This window comes from Ctenopharyngodon idella, chromosome 5 (assembly GCF_019924925.1).
Source record: "Ctenopharyngodon idella isolate HZGC_01 chromosome 5, HZGC01, whole genome shotgun sequence".
Classification (NCBI taxonomy): Eukaryota; Metazoa; Chordata; class Actinopteri; order Cypriniformes; family Xenocyprididae; genus Ctenopharyngodon; species Ctenopharyngodon idella.
Window position 1 is genome coordinate 3509057 of NC_067224.1, and position 17002 is coordinate 3526058.

At 36.7% G+C, this 17002-nt stretch overlaps 1 protein-coding gene across 3 annotated transcripts in view; it reads left to right on the top strand.

The window, feature by feature from the left end:
- LOC127513280 (disks large homolog 4) overlaps positions 1-17002 on the top strand; it is a 158029-nt gene that overhangs the window by 80294 nt on the left and 60733 nt on the right. For all 3 annotated transcript variants that reach the window (XM_051894954.1, XM_051894953.1, XM_051894952.1), the window contains exon 3: positions 4516-4572. In XM_051894954.1, coding sequence (XP_051750914.1) covers positions 4516-4572 — 57 coding nt within the window. The remainder of the gene's footprint in view (positions 1-4515; positions 4573-17002) is intronic.

Below are 17002 nucleotides of genomic sequence, written 5' to 3' on the forward strand. Positions count from 1 at the left end.
ATATGCTCTCTAGAATCTAAAGCTACATTATAAATAGACGCTGAAGCTGCGGCTGAAATCGGTTACTTGTTCACACATTTACTATTTTCTACATGGTGAATGGCACATAGTGCACTTTATAGGGGATAGGGGACGATTAAGAACGCTTAATATGCTTTCCATTGAGGTGAATGAAGTCTGGTTTCATGTTAGTGTCACGCGAACCACAGTGCACAGTCTGCTCCGGTCCAGAAACACGACAGCACAGAGCAGATCATATCCGCGAGTCGGCGCAGACCACAAGTCGCATCAGACCCATTTGAATTCTGCACTGAATGCTGTAATTTAAAGTGATATGAAGGAGAAACGCTTAGAGATTAGAAGTAAACTGAGGTTTTACTGAGCTCAACTGCTCTAGCCGAGCTGTGATATAAACAAAAAGCTATTGGTTATTTTTAAAAAAGGGGAGGAGCTGTTTGATATATCCCGTCTTTCTGTTTCAGTTGAAATTACGTCAACACACTGAATAATGCTGCGCGTTCCAAGGCACTTCAGTGGGCCTTTAAAGATGGTGCACAAAGCAAAAGCTTGTATTTTCATTTCGTCTGCGTCCATTGCAAATCGCACCGTTTTTACTTCTTTTTCGACCTAAGCTTTTCCATGTCAGTACATCTACCTTGGGTTGTTTCGACAAGTGCGAACATCGGATATGGGTCACTTTTAAAAGAAGATGTAAGCTGGTCATCAAAAAATTGGATAGAGTCAGTCAACAAATCTGAATTAGGCATCAAGACCTGCAGTGTAAATGCGGCTGTAGTAACTTAGCAAGTACACTTACACCTATTCTACTAATCCTAACCCTAACACTCCACTAATACATGTAGTTGCAAAGTTATTTATAGTTAGTAGAATTTGTATAGTGGACTCGAAATAAAGTGTAACCTTCAAATTTTCTAAAACACTCTTGTATGTAGAATCATAATTCAGTATTTTCTGGCAAGACATTCACCCCATCCAGCCTTTACCCAGCTGTTCTTTGTTAGATATTAAAAGTCATTGTTTTTAAAAAATGTTGTTTTTTTCCCTGGCTTTCTGCCGTGGTTGGAAGAGCAGCTTTTTGAAGTTGAGTTCCTTTGAAACTTTACAGTAATTTAGAAACTGTAATGCAGTCACCAACCTAAACTATTCCATAGCTTTGCTGTAATCGATGTGTGTCCACCAATCAGAAGCAAGGATTCAGTCATACAGTATTTTGAGAGACTGTAATGTGCAGTCACTCCATCACTGAGGGGTGATTTTGCAATGATGACCGGCTGACTGTACATTGTCTCACTTATTACATGGATACGCACCAAATTATTAAATAAATACACAAAATATTTGATTTCAGATGATTTTATAATGTTTGAAAAAGTGAAGAGGATACGAGATTGAACTAGCACAGTCTAAGAGACCGGTTGATTTGCAATAGTCAGTTTTAATGGTCACTTATACGCAAATATCAGACAGAACAATCCTACATTTGACCAGTTAGAATGAGGTATTCTGACTGATCAGAGATCTATCTAATGAACTGCATAAAGTTTGTTATAATTACTAATATTTTTATTGTTGAACTTCAGCAAACCTCTGGAGTGTTTGACAGTATTTATGCATCTGTGAATAAAGGAGTAGGAAATTGGAGAAAATGAGACACGCATTCCTTCGGGAATCTTTCAATCATTCAGCTCTCAGGATGGATTTGGGTCAGGGATGAATCTCCAGGGGTTCAGAAGGAGTGAGCTATCATCCTGCAGCTTCAGGGAATGTGTAATATGAGATTTTCATCTGGCTGTTGAGAGCTCTTATCTTCAGAGTTTATTTTTGGAAACCACAACATTTCATACATGTAAAGGATTTATCATGCTGTGGAGCAATACCTGAAGCAGTTTAATCACTCAAAACTGAACAACATCGCCATCTGCTGTTAAAGCTTAGAACAGCGCTGGCATTTGACAGGGTTCCTACACATTTCCATTTCAAAATTCTATACTTTTCCAGACTCAATTTTCCAAATTTTCAGCATTGTATTTGGTATATAGGGCAGTCATCTGTAAATATTTTTATTTTCAGTTTTTTTTTTCATTGGTTTTCTCAAAGTGATAACATGCACTTACATGATGAGAAACTTAAAAACACTTTATAACCTGCATATATTGACCTCTGACACATCAGTCTGATACTGTAAGTGTAGTTTGATGTTGCACGATCACCAAATAGCAAAGTACAGTCTTTTTCAGATGATCGTTTGCTCCTTTATCTGTTGCTGGTTTGAGTGATATTTGAGTAAATATTCTTTTAGCGAAGTTCAAAAGAGAGTCGCTTGTGGCTTAATGAAAATATGTCATGTTTGACAGTCACTGAAGGATCACTAAACTTTTGCCATGAAAACACTCCGCTTATATGGTACATTTTTAGAAATTATTTTTGTTTTAGAAATCTAAATAGGGGCAGTAGTCAGGAAACACAAATATTTTTCCATACTCTGTTTTCTTTTTTTCCATACTTATTCAGACCTGGAAATTACTCAAATCAAATTCCATATTTTTTCATACTTTTCCAAACTACGTAGGAACCTTGATTTCAGGATCAAGGACAGCTACATGTTACAACATTGTGTTGTTGTTTCCCTCTAAATGTGAAACAAACATATTGCAGACTTTTGTATTAGTGTTTTAGTGTTTTCCTTTTCCTTTTATTGCTTTCTGCCTTTTCCACTGGAAGGTCAATTCCAGTTATGCAGTACCCATAAATAATAATAATAATATGTTTGTATAATAATTTAAGGAACTATTACCAGCCATATATACTTTACAGAAATCATCAAATTCATTGCTACATCAAAAAAAAAAAAAAATGTGTAAAAGTAAAAGTGATGTCACTTGTGAATGATGTCAAATAACTATTTCTTTAGTCAAAGAGATATTACAACAACTAACAGGGTGGAAACTGCATTTGAGGACAAGAATATCCTATAAATTCACAACCAACTGAAGCTATATTTAGAAACACATTCTACTGTACACTTTCTAAATTGTCAGTTGTTTATTTTGTCGGGGACATGGTAAACATGGCAACATCAAAAATTCGCTCCATATTCACTTAAAGGGTTAATTCACCCCAAAATGAAAATAATGTCATTAATTACTCGCCCTCATGTCGTTCCACATCTGTAAGACCTTCGTTCATCTTCAGAACACAAATTAAGATATTTTTAATTAATTCTGAGAGCTTTCTTTCCCTCCATAGACAGCTGTGCGACTACCACTTTGACGCTTCAAAAAGTTCACAAAGTGATCGTAAAACTAATTCATATGAATCAAGTGGTTTATTCTAAATCTTCTGAAGAGACTCGATCGCTTTATATGATGAACAGATTCAATTTAAGTTTTTTTTATCACATGAACTTTCATCAGCTCACACATCAGTTGTGGTAAATGGAAGCTCAAGCATGTTTGATTGACATGTGCGAGAACCAAAAGGTTCGTTCTTGAGTTATGCAGCACGTTTGAGCTTCTGGAAGAGGTTTGTTCTTGCGCGTCAAGCAGGTTCGGTTGAGCTTCTGTTTATGTTTGCTGATCAATGTTTATATGTGAATAAAATTCAATCTGTTTGTCATATAAAGTGATCGAGTCTCTTCAGAAAATTTGGACTAAACCGCTCAATTCATATGGATTAGTTTTATGATCTCTTTATGAACTTTTTGATGTGTTAAAGTGGTAGTTGCGTAGCTGTCTATGGAGGGACAGAAATCTCTCAGATTTCATCAAAAATATCTTAATTTGTGTTCCGAAGATGAACGAAAGTCTTACAGGTGTGGAAAGACATGAGGGTGAGTAATTAATGACAGAATTTTCATTTTTGGGTGAACTAACCCTTTTTTGGTCATAAAAGAAAACTATGAATTAAAAATCTGTCCAGTACTGTATATGAATTCATATGATGGGGACATAAAAATATACTGCATAGTTTGAATGAACCTGGACATTACCTCCTCACTTTCTGAGTGTTTTCACTTTCCTGTTTCCTTTCCTTTCGTAATCTAATTTTCACCCGTTGCTAGAGATGCACAAACAGCACCTTCAGGACTCTTCTGTCAGCCTCCTGTAGATCCTTTTCCTTTAACGTTCCCAGTTCAGAGCCTTTGATGGGATGTAATCGCCATATATTTCATTGAGCTCAGAAGAGCACTAACTGGGAATTTCTTTTAAATATATCAGTTAATATCAGATTTGCATTTTCTTGCATGATGTATGCAAAACATCCAGTTTCTGAAATTTCCAGTAGAAAATATGGTGTCATTTTACAGGTAAAATAGCTGGAAGCGGATGACACCGGAAGTCTCGCACATTCAAGTTACAAATGCACCCGCTCTTATGTTAAAAATAAGGTGTATATATCAAAGGCTCTGATTTGATGCTTTTTTTATCCTATGGGTTTGTTGTTGAGTTATCCTCTGTTGAGTTATCCCCCCTCCTCTCCTGTTTTTTTTCACAGCCAGTGTTGCTGTCCTCTGGTCAAACCCCTCTGTACACCTCTGCGGTCTCCACACTGGTAAGAACACTAACGCTCTGCTGCCCCTGCTGTCCGGGAGGCAGAACTGCACCTGCAGGCTGCAGTAACTGCTTGTGTTTGTGATCATTTCATCCTTTTTCATGCCATTTCATCAGTGACAGCCAGATCACATCATTATAACCATGGAAATAACTCACAAAACCAATCATTTTTAAATCCACATCTTGTTGGTTTCATCTTCAGCAGTGCTTCTCATCCTTTTTGACTCAAAGGCTCACCATTGTCTGACACAATGTATTTCTGCTGCAATTATGACAGCGCTGCTTGTTTTCAAGTTTTATATTAACAGAAACTGGGAATGTTGATACATTTATTTTGTGATTTTACAAGGTTCTAAATTCTGATTCTGTATGATTTTTAATTGAAATGATTATAGTTATTGAGGGGAAAAAAATGTGATTTCAGTTATTTTTAGTGTTTTAACCTTTAAATTATACACACAGACACACACACACACACATATATATATATATATATATATATATGCCTTATAGTCACATATATATATATATATATAAATAACACTTCCTTTATGGCATTGTTCTTCACAGTGGCATCATCATTATTGTTTAATTGTTAATATCTTCATAAAGGTGTCATCGAATTGAACTGGGTCATCGAATTGTCAAGTGAAATTTAAGTCAAGTTAATGTTTATAATATCTTCAATATCTTCATGCCTTATAGTCACATTTAGCACATTCTGGGCAATAATAGAGTTTACATTTTGTGACGATACAAGAAATCAGGCATTTGAGATTTGCTATATAGTATATATATATCGCCTTAAGAGTGTATACTGTATGTTGGCTTTTCATGTTTTATGGGGACATTTCATAAACATAATGATTTTTATACTGTACAAACTGTATATTCTATTTCCTAACCCTAAACCTACCCATCATGGACAACTTTCTGCATTTTTACATTTTCAAAAAACATAATTTAGTATGATTTATAAGCTGTTTTCCTCATAGGGACAAACAAATGTCACACACACACACACACACACACACTTACTGATGAAGAAAATCAAGTTCATAACTCATCATGTAGAAACGACAGAAATAGTTGTGACAAGTTAAATGGATGCAAACAAAGATGGCGTTATGACATAAAGACTCATTTTTGACCGTTTTTTTCCCTGTATTGCATCAATGTCAGGTTGTTTTTACAGTAGCTTCCTTCATATTTCTATATGGTATTTCTCTGTCGCCTGAAGTCATCATTTTCTCTGTGCTGTCATACCCACTGCAGTAATATCAGCAAACTCATCACTCTGCTGCAGAGTATCAACACACACACACACACACACACACACACACACACACACACAGGTACACTTTTATATTCTCTCTGCAGTTTCAGCCTATTATTTCTGACAGCTCGTATATCTGCTCAGAACAATGTTGTTTCCTTCTAGATCTGCTTAACGTCTCTCACTATGATGCAAATATTCTTTTAACACGTGTGCTCTGAGAGCTTCTGTAATGGATGGCCAGACTTAAGTTTTTATTACAACAAAGTGCTAAATGCATTGACTGCACAACATTTTGTCATATAATCATTTTTAATGATGTTGCTTCAGTTACTTTAGTGACAAAGAGTGTGAGAGAGAGATCTCAGTTTGATTTCATACTCCAAAATACACAAATGATTTATTGCCATATACGTATCTAATTTGGCTCTGTGTATTGAATTGTCTTTCTCTTTAAATGAGTTAATGCAGTGCCTCAAAGCCTCCTGTAGAGGGCAGTGTGCTGTCATGTTGTAGGTCAGCTGTTGACTAACACGTCTTTGACTGTCAAACAAGGGTACACTAATATCTACAGGAAGTGATTGGCCAGCGGTAGGAAACTTGAGCTTGATATGTTTCAAACAGTTACGTCTGACTGACGTATCTACTTTGTTTTATACACTCTAAAAAATGTTGGGTTAAAAATAACCCAAGTTGGGTTAAATATTGACAAACCCAGCGGGTGGATTAAATGTTTGCCCAACCTGCTGGACAGTTTTATTTAACTCAACTATTGTTTCAAAATTTCTATATGTCTGGCTTAAAATGAACCCAAAATATGTTGGAAATTAAAAATCAGACACATAATTACTAGAGGCAACAATAATAATCAAAAGTTGAACATTTATTAATAAACAATTTAATAAATGTTTATTGTTTAATTATTATTTATTAAACTTATTAATAAATGTTCATTTCCAACATATTTTGGGTTAATTTTAAGCAAGCCATACAGTAATTTTTGAACAATAGTTGGGTTAAATAAAACTACCCAGCAGATTGGGCAAACATTTAACCCAACAGCTGGGTTAAAAACAACCCAATTGCTGGGTTTGTCCATATTTAATCCAACTTGTGTTATTTTAACCCAACATTTTTTAGAGTGTATGTTACTTCTAAAAGGTAATAAAAATATACACAAATACAGCAATTGTTGAGACAGGTAAAATTAGATCACTCGGCTCTGGAGTTCATATTGTCATCTCAGTCTTTGGTTTCTTGGCAAATCTGAGCACAGTTTGAGACATCGAGATCTCTTCTGAAACTCTGTAGAAAAATTATTGCAATCATTTCCTTGGGAGAAAAATCTGAGAAGCAGGAGTCTTGATCTGCTCTCCATTTAAAGTCGGCATGAAACAGAAGTTGCGATAATCTTTTCTTCCCTATTGTGTCGTATATCCGAGTGAAATGGCTTCTGGAACAAGAACAAATGTAGGACGGAGCTTGATTTTGTTCATAGGCAATTGATTGGATGGTTGTGGTTTGCTATTGGTGGATCTCATGTGAGTAACAGGTTGCCCCGCCTTCACGCCAGTAAACACATCATCAGAGAAGACAAGAGTTTCTTTTCACTAGTCTGAAAAGAAGACATGTTATGGAGGCAAAATAGCTCAAAATCTCAAATTGAAAAATGATTTTGCCTGTAGTGTCTTACCTTAATCGCATTGCTGTCTAGGAGAAACAATTGAGGTATAAAATAGATTTCAGTGGGAATATAGGATCTTTCCCATATGGGCACACACACACACACATGCACAGCACTCAAACATTTTAAACAGGAGGTTGAGACAGTTAGACTCTGGTGTCCATAGCAACGGAACTGCTGCTGCTTATATTAACACGTTTGAAGTGCCAAGGAGGCAAGTAAAATCATCCTAAGCTCCCCCCACCCTCTCTCTTCCATTTGTAAATGACAGGCTGTAGGATGTGAGGTGGTGTGATGAGGAGAAAGCACACTTACACTTACACACACACACACACACACACACACACACACACACACACACAGCAGGGTACAGGGACCAGAAAACACCGAACACTCATCCACAGAGAACATGGATAGTTGGATAGATTGACTGATTGATTGATTGATTGATTACACAGTCCAGCACTCATAATACAAATATATTTGACCTCAGAATGCCATGATTGACCAATCAGAATCAAATATTCCAAAGAGCCGTGCAATAGGTTGTGAAGTTTACTGTATTTAGGCTCATATTTCACTAATGTATCTTAATCACACAACTTCCTGTTGCAAAGATTGATGAAATATTTTACATTATTGTATATGAATGGTATGAAGGTACTTAGAATTTCTATTTAGTCTTGTGTTATGCCTAAATCTACACTACCTTTAGTATTACATGTTTTTTCAAGTCAAGGGAGTCATGATTGTTATTACTAATATATTTGTACAGTTTTCTGTTAAGATTTCTTTCTGTTTTCCTGGTTCATTTCATATAAATGAAAACTGTTTCCTACAGAATATAGTTTTTGTAGTGGGGACCCCATCCACCCACTAAGCAACTACATGTTTAACTACATTTATATACGTTTATATTTATTTATATTTTTTAGATTGTACACACAACTTCAGTGTTGGGGGTAACGCATTACAAGTAACTTGAGTTACTAATCAGATTACTTTTTCAAGTAACTAGTAAAGTAACGCATTACTTTTAAAATTTACAACAAAATATCTGAGTTACATTTTTAAATAAGTAACGTGAGTTACTTTGTTTTCCCATGTATTGACTGACAGCTCTCCTGTCACCATGTTGAGGAAAATCATAAGTGCAGAGGCGTCGTGTGTAAATATGATGGTTATTGAAGTTATAGACTAAATGTAAGAATGCATTTACTAATCTCGCTTGCACAAAAAAGATTCAGTATTCCTCAAAATGAATAAAATGAGTCAAATATGTTAAATAAAATAAATATTTTTATGAATTTAATCTTACTTTATTGGCCAAAGTACTTGCTGCTGACATTCGATGATTCAGTTAAACCATACGCAAAAATGACTTTAGATTTTTTTGTTTTTATTGGTGAAGTGTCAATTTTTTTTCTCCTGCATCCTATTTTTCCATTATGTAGTATGGCAGCACAGCTGAAAGGTTTATTTGAGCTGCGCCCTCTACTGTACACGTGTGAATGTGCATTTCCTTCAGCCTGAGGCGTATTATTTCAATTTTGGTGTGAAAGGGTCTTTACTTTTGCCCCAAAATATAACTTTTTGTCTTATATATATATATATATATAAACAGACAAGCCCAGCCCAGATGAGAAAAAGTAATGCAAACGTAATGTAATGCATTACTTTTCTTAAAAAGTAACTCAATTAGTTACTTTTTAAGGGAGTAACACAATATTGTAATGCATTACTTTTCAAAGTAACTTTCCCCAATACTGCACACAACTTCATTTCAAATCTGATTCAAAACAGTGACTTCTTGAGTCGTTTTGTGCGTTTAATTGTCTCAGAAGAGTCATTTGTTCATGAATTGGACTACACTGGTCACGCTGTATGTGGAGGATACCCAGTGAGGATAACACAATAGAAATGTGTTGGCATTGATTCCTTATTTCTTTTGCTGCTGTAGATTCAGCAGGAAACACTGGGTGTACAGACATTATAGTGCTTGTTGAATCGAATTAGTATATCATAATTAGCATACACTTTTGTAAGCTCATGGCAAGGAGTAAAGACCAGAGAAAAATGAATTAGTAGGTGCATGCCTTGGTATGAATATGAATATGTGTGTGAGTGTGAGTGTGTGGGTGTTGTTATTGCTGCACTACACAGTATACGGACAGAAGCAGCTCTGTTGCGTAACAAGCTCTGCTGTGACTGGGGCTCTAATTGGCTGCCGGTTTGATCATTTGCATATCTGTATGGACTTAATGGTAAAGCACAAATTGCTTTGCACAAACATAGTTAAAATAGTAAAGTTATAATAAAAAAAGCATCTTGTAACAGTGGAATTAATTGATTAATCCTACTGTTATTTTTATGAAAGATAGTAAATAAAAAGCTGAAATCATGAAAAACCAGAAATGGATTGAAGGAGAGGGAGATGTGAATGGGCTACTGGGGAAAATGATTTTAGATGAGAAATAGAGCAGGGGGAGCTGAAGGTATAAGTGAAGGATGGAGGTGAAGATGAGTCCAGAGGGAAATCGAGGGAGTTAATAACACAAACCCCTGATACTGTAGACTGCTGGTTCTGCTTGATATTCAAAAGATTAAGAATGAACCACTAGGTAATACGCAATTTCAAACTGAGAATTCATTAAATACATTACATTTTAGTTATTGTGTTAAATGCTCAGATGGGAACTGAATTCTAAATCTTAATATTTGTTGGCCATGCAAGTTTGTTTTAAGAGAAAGTAGACTGGCATAGAAAAATGCCAGGAAGTTAGTTACAGTGATTTTACCACTTATTATATAGTTACAGGCACAACCTTTGCCTGTTCCTTTAAAAGTTTGTCATTCCAGGGGGCTAAACGGTGAGTCTGGGCATCAGTTCACCAGTGTGTATGTCTATGCCAGCCTGCCCGTCTGTGTGCCAGTGGGGGCACTGAAAGGACACTGCTTTCTGTAATGCTTGCACGGGCATCGTCAGCAATGATATTCACCCACCAGCCACTTTATTAGGCACACCTTGCTAGTACCGGGTTGGACCCCCCTTTGCCTTCAGAACTGCCTTAATTCTTCGTGGATGAGATTCAACAAGGTTCTGGAAACATTCCTCAGAGATTTTGGCCCATATTGACATGACAACATCACACAGTTGCTGTAGATTTGTCAGCTGCACATCCATGATGTGAATCTCCTGTTCCAGCACATCCTAAAGCTGCTCTATTGGATTGAGATCTGGTGACTGTGGACTGTGGAGAGTTTAGTGAACTCACTGTCATGTTCAAGAAACCAGTTTGAGATGATTTGTGACATGGTGCATTATCCTGCTGGAAGTAGCCATCAGAAGATGAGTACACTGTGGTCATAAAGGAATGGACATGGTCAGCAACAAAACTCAGGGAGGCTGTGGTGTTTAAATGGTGCTCAATTGGTACTAAGAGGCCCAAAGTGTGCCAAGAAAATATCCCACACACCATTACACCACCAGCAGATCCATGGTTTCATGTTGTTTACACCAAATCCTGACCCTACCATCTGAATGTTGCAGCAGAAATCTAGACTCATCAGTCCAGGCAATGTTTTCCAATCATCTATTGTCCAATTTCTGGTGAGTTCGTGTGAATTGTAGCCTCAGTTTCTGTTCTTAGCTGACAGGAGAGGCATCAACAAGGCATTTTCAGTCACAGAACTGCCACTCACTGGGTATTTTCTCTTTTTCGCACCATTCTCTGTAAACTCTTCTGTGTGAAAATCAGCAGTTTATGAAATACTCAAACCAGCCTGTCTGGCACCAACAACCATGCCACATTCAAAGTCACTTAAATCACCTTTCTTCCCCATTCTGATGCTCAGTTTGAACTTCAGCAGATTGTTTTCACGAGGGCTGCATCCAAAAACTTAAAAATGCTGCCTTCAGAGGACACATTCCAAGGTAGGATGGCATAAAGGCACGTACGAATCCAAAGTTAGCTTCACTTCCTGTCTCCTGAGATCCCTTCAGCTGATTGATTTTTGATGCTGAAGGCAGCAGATGTATCCTTCGCTGCCTTTGATATCCCACAATCCTATGCGATATATTCAGTGACAGTTGAGCTAGAAAAAGAAAGATAGTGTCTGAAAGTTGCGGTTTCTGGTCAGTTTGTGTGAAAATGTACGTTTTTGACCAACGTTTTCCACTTCTAGGGAAAAATTACTACTGTAGTAATTAAATATTTGTTTAGTTCTCACCACAGCTGTAGATCATTAAACCGCTACACTGCCTCAGAAGTCTGACCGAAATCATGTTTCATGAGGTGCCTACGTGGCATCCTTTTAGGTTTGAAACCTTTCATATATAATTTTATAAATATCAATATTTTAAAGCTGTTGAAATTGAGGCAACAATTCAGCTGCCTAAGTTTTCAGATACATGCGTAAATACATTGAGTTGCTGCCTTGTCATTGGCTGATTAGATATTTGCATTAATGAACAGGTGTACCTAATAAAGTGTCCGGTGAATGTAACTGGGTCAAAGGTGTTTTATAAAAAATCTTTACAAAACTTATGTAATACATATTTTTGAGTCATGAACAATGTGTTTAAACAAGTTTTAGTTGTTCAGTTGTTAAATTTATTTTTTGACTGTTTTTGTCAGGCGGTACAACCACATAGTTGTATGTAATACTGTAGTTGTACCACCTGACATGGAAAGTGTACCAACCTAACCATACTTGAAATGAGCAGTTTTTACTGGTATTTGTGAGTAATCTACAAACCTTTTCACTCTGCCAAGGATCAGTTTGGGTCCTCTGGATGATGTGTTATCAAGTTTACTGTTATTACCTCCTCAATTCATAATAAAAGAGCCATGTCTGCAGTTGTGCCACCCTGACATTTAAGAATATACAAAAGTTTTTCAATTAACAGCTTTAACACTACTGATATTTATAAAAATTTGTTTATATGAAAGGTTTCAAACCTAAAATGATGCCGTAGTATTTAGTTCTTAATGTTTTATTATTAAGATACCATTTAAATTTTCTTTTAAAGGTTTTTAGTCTGTTCATTTGTTCGGACAGTTGCACCACCTGACATTTAGGGGGTTTAAGATAACAAAACATAAAATAATTATGATTGATTATGATGATCATCATATATATCATGTAATGTTGCTGTTTGAGCATAAACAACTGCAAAGTTACGACCCTCAAAATTCAATGCAAAGGGAGATATTTTTCGCTTTTTAAGGACTACAACAAGCTTCTTCCTGGGTTAATGACATCACAAACCCCAAAATTGACATAAACCCTGCCCCCGAGAACACGCAACAAAGGGGGTGAGGCCATGTTGGGCTGCTTTAGAGAAGAGGAAGAGTTGCTGTAGTAGAGTGTTGTTGCCATGCCGTCATTTTACGCCAGACTGCTTCACAAACGAGGGTTAATGGGCTATATGCACGGTTACTTCCTGGTTGTCGTTAAGCCAGCTCGGGCATTTCCGGTGAACTGTTAGCTGTTCATTTTGTACTCGCTGTACATCGACACAAAACCATCAGTTTCAAAATGTAGGGAATTCAACATTTGACAGAAAACACTTATTTAATAATAATAAACACAATAATTACCACTATAACCAGCAGGTGGCGACAGAGTAGCATTTATTTGCGCATATCAGCCTCATCTCGCATATAACCTATATTTCCTCTAATTGTTTTTCGCTTAGTTTAGTTTTTGACTAAATATTAAACATTATAAAATAACTAGTCAATGTGAAGTATGAAGTACTCACAAAATCTTATGAAAAACAATAACTTTTCTTGTGAATGAATGACACAGAAAGCGAGCACCACACTTTCCCTTTGTAATCACGGCAGCTGTCAGTCAGTGCAGCGCAAGATCAATGATTTCAGCACACTTGTAAAAACACACATTTTATTCAATTAATCTAACTAAAGTGCACAATAAATATTTAATTTTTGACGCTTTTTTTCACACGAAAGTGTTAAAACTGATGGTCGAATTGAATTTAGCCAAAGAGGAACACTGAGGTACGGCTTTATTTATTTATTTTTTTATGTCATCTTACGTTTGAATAACTAAATTAATGCTATGCCTGACTATTTAAGTGACTATATTCTGATTATAAACTAAATATTACACTACTGATGCTCAACACACCAGCAAATGACATCTCACTGGAAGTTTTCGAGCTGGCTTATATTATTGCGGAAGTTCTAAAGAACGCTCCGTGCATATAGCCTATTCAACGCTGGATTTGCACAAAAGATTAACATGACGGCACATGCTAGTCGCTGAGTTGAATCAACTCCACAGCAACTACATAAATTTATCCACTAACCATTCAGAAACGTCCAGTTTCATTCTAAAAGTTGTAACTTCTTCCTGAGTCTCTCCATCAGTGTCGACTCCAGTTTGAACAATGTAAGGCTGAACACCGTTACTGACAATCCTCATTTTGGCTGCGTGAGATTCTCCAGCTTTGTTGTTGTTGAGCAACCAAAGCATGAGCTGTTAAAGCTCCGCCCTCTTCTGGAAAGGGGGCCGGGAGCAGCAGCTCATTTGCATTTAAAGGGACACACACAAAAACGGCGTGTTTTTGCTCACACCCAAATAGGGGCAAATTTGACAAGCTATAATAAATGATCTGTGGGGTATTTTGAACTGAAACTTCACAGACACATTCTGGAGACACCAGAGATTTGCATCTTGTAAAAGGGGCATAAGAGGTCCCCTTTAAATGTACTAAAAATGAATTCAAACTAAATAGGTTTTATAGAATAAAGTGATATATGTCATGAATTAAATTATTTTTAAAAGAATTAATGCACTTGGACACAAAAATATGCACATCATGTCATTGACCCAAATGTGCGCGCACACACACTCTCACACACACACACACACACACACACACAATACTATACTATATGAATTAATTATAAAAAAACATTGCTATACTGTATGAAATTATCCATGTTACTGAACAACCACCTGAACACCCTAGCAACCATTCAGAATACCTTAGCAACTGCATAATAACACCATTGCAACCACTCAAAACACCCTGAAGCTAGTTTTTCACAGGCAAGCACCACTCAGATTTCTTTAGAAAATGTTAAAATGCAGTTTTTAATTTTTTTTATTTTATTTTTTTGCCCACCGTCCTATGCCAGCTGTAGGGACATTATGCGGTCTGTGTTCATGTGCTCAGTATTCACACTTACTCATCGCCCACCACAGGTTCAGGAAAGCTCTTTATGTGTGTGTTTGAAAGTGATTTGATTACCTTTTGCTACAATGATCTCCTCTAGGCACTATACACTTGGCACTCTCTCTACCTCTTTTGCATTTTTTTCACCACTCTTTTACTAAAAATCTTGCTGTTGTATGTGTGTGTGTGTGTGTGTGTGTGTGTGTGAGAGGCTTCTATGTCTATTCAAAGGTTCTTGCTCACTAATGAATGTTTAAAGTTGTCCCTGCAGCTCTGAGGTAATTACTGAACAGACTTTTGCTGAGACAAATGGTCTGGGGGATCCAACGCAATAGAGAGAGAGAGAGAGAGAGAGAGAAGTGGGTGGTTGAGATGAAAATGGAGGCAGAGAGAAGGACTGAGATATAGAAGGAGAAAGGAGAGAAGAGGAGAGTCGAGTCCATGTGATTTCTCATTTAGGTGAGCCTTTCAACTTGGAGTGTCTTACGTAATACTTGTGTGCACACACTGGAAAACAGTTTTGCGGTGAAAAGCATTGTGGGGTAATTGTGTTTCCTTAGGCTAAAGCAGTTCAGCTGGCATGCAATTTGCAGTGATTATTGTCACATGACCTAATTACGTTGAATGTTTAGTTCAGCAAGTGATATCCAGTTATGATCTCAGATATACTATTTCACATGTTGTGCTACATTTTTATCCAATTTTGTGTACAAAGATTGTAACTTTTGGCAGTAAACAAATAATCTGTGAATTAGGTTACAGAGTCTGAATTATCCATTGTATCTATAACACACATTTGGACAAACTTAGTTTGAAAAAGGTTCATATACTCACTGAAAAAAAGTGAACGACTGTGACATTTATTTATAGTGCATTTTTATTTTGATCTAATTGAAAATCATGATTCAGTTTGTCTAACTAACTTATACATTTGGCTGTAACAAATTAGAATTTTTTTTATTAAGTTGGTCCAAAGTATCATTTTTTTAGGGCTCTGAACACAAACTTCATATTGCTTCCTTTAAAAAATAAATTTTCCATTTCAGATGCATCCTGTTTTATTTTCATCACACTCCTTTCATCTTTCTCTGTATTTACCTTTGCCGTCCATTAACCTCTGACACTGCCATCATTATGTATAGTACTAAGCATTGTGCATCTATCAGATATCCAGAGAGAGATGATGGATTGTGTTCTGCTGACACTCCTGCCTCTTCTTCAGCTCAACCCTACAACCTTTAAGCAATATTTATGTATAAGGGGAGGCAGTTAAAAGCAGGTCATTACCATAGGTCTTATTTCCCAAAGGACATTTCTGTTGTGCACTTCCAAGCTGAGCTGGATAATTCAGTCCTCTGTTGGAATGCTGGGTGTCTCCTCAATAGTGAATATGAACCAATGTGATGATATACTGTAGCCTAGCATGTGTAATAATCTAGAGCGCAGTTAGCTTCAATAGAATCAGACATACACTCTCAGCACTCACTGCAAACGAACCGGAAATACACAATAGAGTATTGCTGAGTATTTTAGCACACCTTTACAGAAGTGCTGTGAACGTACAGTGGAATAAAGAGGGTATCAGATGGTAATGCATCGATGACGTATTTTTGTAAGCCAAAACGAGTTCGCATTTTAGCACTTCTGGTTCCATCGTCCTGACGTCAATGGGTTTTTTGAATGGGTTTTTTGTTAAATGCCTGAAACAAGGTCCGTGGTGAACACAAGATAAATTCACCTTTTATTCTACAACATAAAATACATCAGTAATACCCTGTTGTGGTTTTTAAAGCTTTTACCTATCTTGAAAAAAGTGGTTGATAACAGGAGATTGTTGGGGACATTAAAGACCCCGATATAGGCCTACATAAAGCAAAATCAAAGAAGGAAGTGATATGACGTCATTTCAAACAAAATCAGGCCTAAACGAAGTTAGCAGCTCCAGTAGTAAGATGAAAATATTTATCTTGAAACTACATTTAAACCTTAATTAAACAATTTAATAATCACTTAAAATGAATTTATACCTGTATGATATTACGCTGTATCCACATTGGACCAGCACGGTTTGGAAAATGGATGGATGATTCAGCTGCGGGCGCCATCTTCTGGCGAGATACGGGAATTTATTCGCCGTGCGATTCTCGGGGTGCACTGAGCACAAAGTATACTTCGGCCGTCCACATTTGTGCACCATCCATATGACGTCATTTTCGTCATCCATAACGCTCGTGGACGTCCACACACCCTGTCCGCGC